The sequence below is a fragment of the Penaeus monodon genome, chromosome 19 (assembly GCF_015228065.2).
Source record: "Penaeus monodon isolate SGIC_2016 chromosome 19, NSTDA_Pmon_1, whole genome shotgun sequence".
In the NCBI taxonomy this organism is placed as follows: domain Eukaryota; kingdom Metazoa; phylum Arthropoda; class Malacostraca; order Decapoda; family Penaeidae; genus Penaeus; species Penaeus monodon.
Genome location: NC_051404.1, coordinates 5,868,268 through 5,869,551, shown reverse-complemented (window position 1 = coordinate 5,869,551; position 1,284 = coordinate 5,868,268). Strand labels below are relative to the sequence as shown.

Below are 1,284 nucleotides of genomic sequence, written 5' to 3'. Positions count from 1 at the left end.
TGGTGCCTTACCTCATTTGGAAGGACTCTGGTGAGGTATGAAGTGAGAAATGCATTGTTGGTGAATAGATTTTCTTGGTGAGGTGGTGTCTGTGTAAAATATCCAAGCTTGGCACGAGAAAACTGGATGCGCAACCTTTTTTTCAATTCTTCTTGGTTTGATGCAGAATTCTGTTGATCTATAATTTGAAGAAATATGTTAAGACTATTACAACAGAGAAATAACATGTAGATAATCATGCATAGGAACAGTATACCAAGGTAAATCAAAACTAATTCTGGAAATACATTAGCCTATATCAAAGACCTTAGTCAGGTCAGATAATTCTAAACCAGAACAAGCCATTTCACTCTTTTCAAAATGACAAAAGTCAACTTCCACATAATTTCTCAACAACTTTACAGTCTAATATCACCACAATCTGATCTTATTATGAAGTCTACATAAAACATATAATTTCAAAGTCCTGAAGAACATCACCATTTTCACCTTTTTTCAATTGATGCGCAGCATACTTTGACCCTCGAGAACCAGTGGACACTAAACGCACAGAACTGCTTATGATCCGTTGGGCTGCCTTATGATGTTGCAGTAACAGCATTGTGTATTGTTCTACTTATGTTCCTGGAAATAGTTAAACATTATGGTGAGGATGGGATTTTCTTCAATATCTATTGGAATATTCCTACAGTTTATCCATTAACAATTTTATTAAAACAGCAACAAAGTTACATCTTTTATCCATACCGATAATATAAAGTAATACTGCGTAATACTGATTATCATTTAATATATCGCATTCCAGCAATGATAGCATTTCATTAAACCACCTTTATCTTCACTAAATTCATCCAAAACAGAAAACTAGTAATGAAACTAGAAAGTCATTCAGAAATTGCATACTTCCCCTAGTTTTCTATCTGCCTTTTCTCACTGTAAGAGTAACTTAAGAAATTCACTCAACACAGGCTTTGGCTTGAAAGTCATTTGCTTGGCGTGAATCCCACACCTCTTAGGAATAAACATTAGGCCTACATGGTCACTCTCACTACGCCTTCACCTGAAGACAAACCCTACAAATATGAATGAAAGATAAACTATCTGCATCCCTCTCAGTTAGCATATATTAAACTCTAAATGCAACACTTCTAAACCAATATTAAGACTCTTCAACAATAACAGGTGATAATTAAAAAAAAAAAAAACCTACGGTGATGAGCGACTCGTTTGTTTGGGAAACGAGATTGTTTACATCAATCAGCTGACTTGGGGATACGACCTGCA

General features: G+C 35.1%; 1 protein-coding gene across 2 annotated transcripts in view; it reads right to left on the bottom strand.

Moving 5' to 3' along the window:
• LOC119585023 (acyl-CoA dehydrogenase family member 11-like) overlaps nt 1-1,279 on the bottom strand; it is a 9,396-nt gene extending 8,117 nt beyond the window's left edge. The window contains exons 1-3 of one of the 2 annotated variants that reach the window (XM_037933640.1): nt 1,211-1,279; nt 490-624; nt 12-178 (exon numbers count right to left, since the gene is read on the bottom strand). In XM_037933640.1, the coding sequence (XP_037789568.1) occupies nt 12-178; nt 490-601 (279 nt within the window). In that variant the 5' untranslated portion in view covers nt 602-624; nt 1,211-1,279. Of the gene's footprint in view, nt 1-11; nt 179-489; nt 625-903; nt 1,051-1,210 lie in introns of those variants that run through there. The other variant, XM_037933641.1, reaches the window with a different exon arrangement.
• Nucleotides 1,280-1,284: the final 5 nt, after the last annotated feature.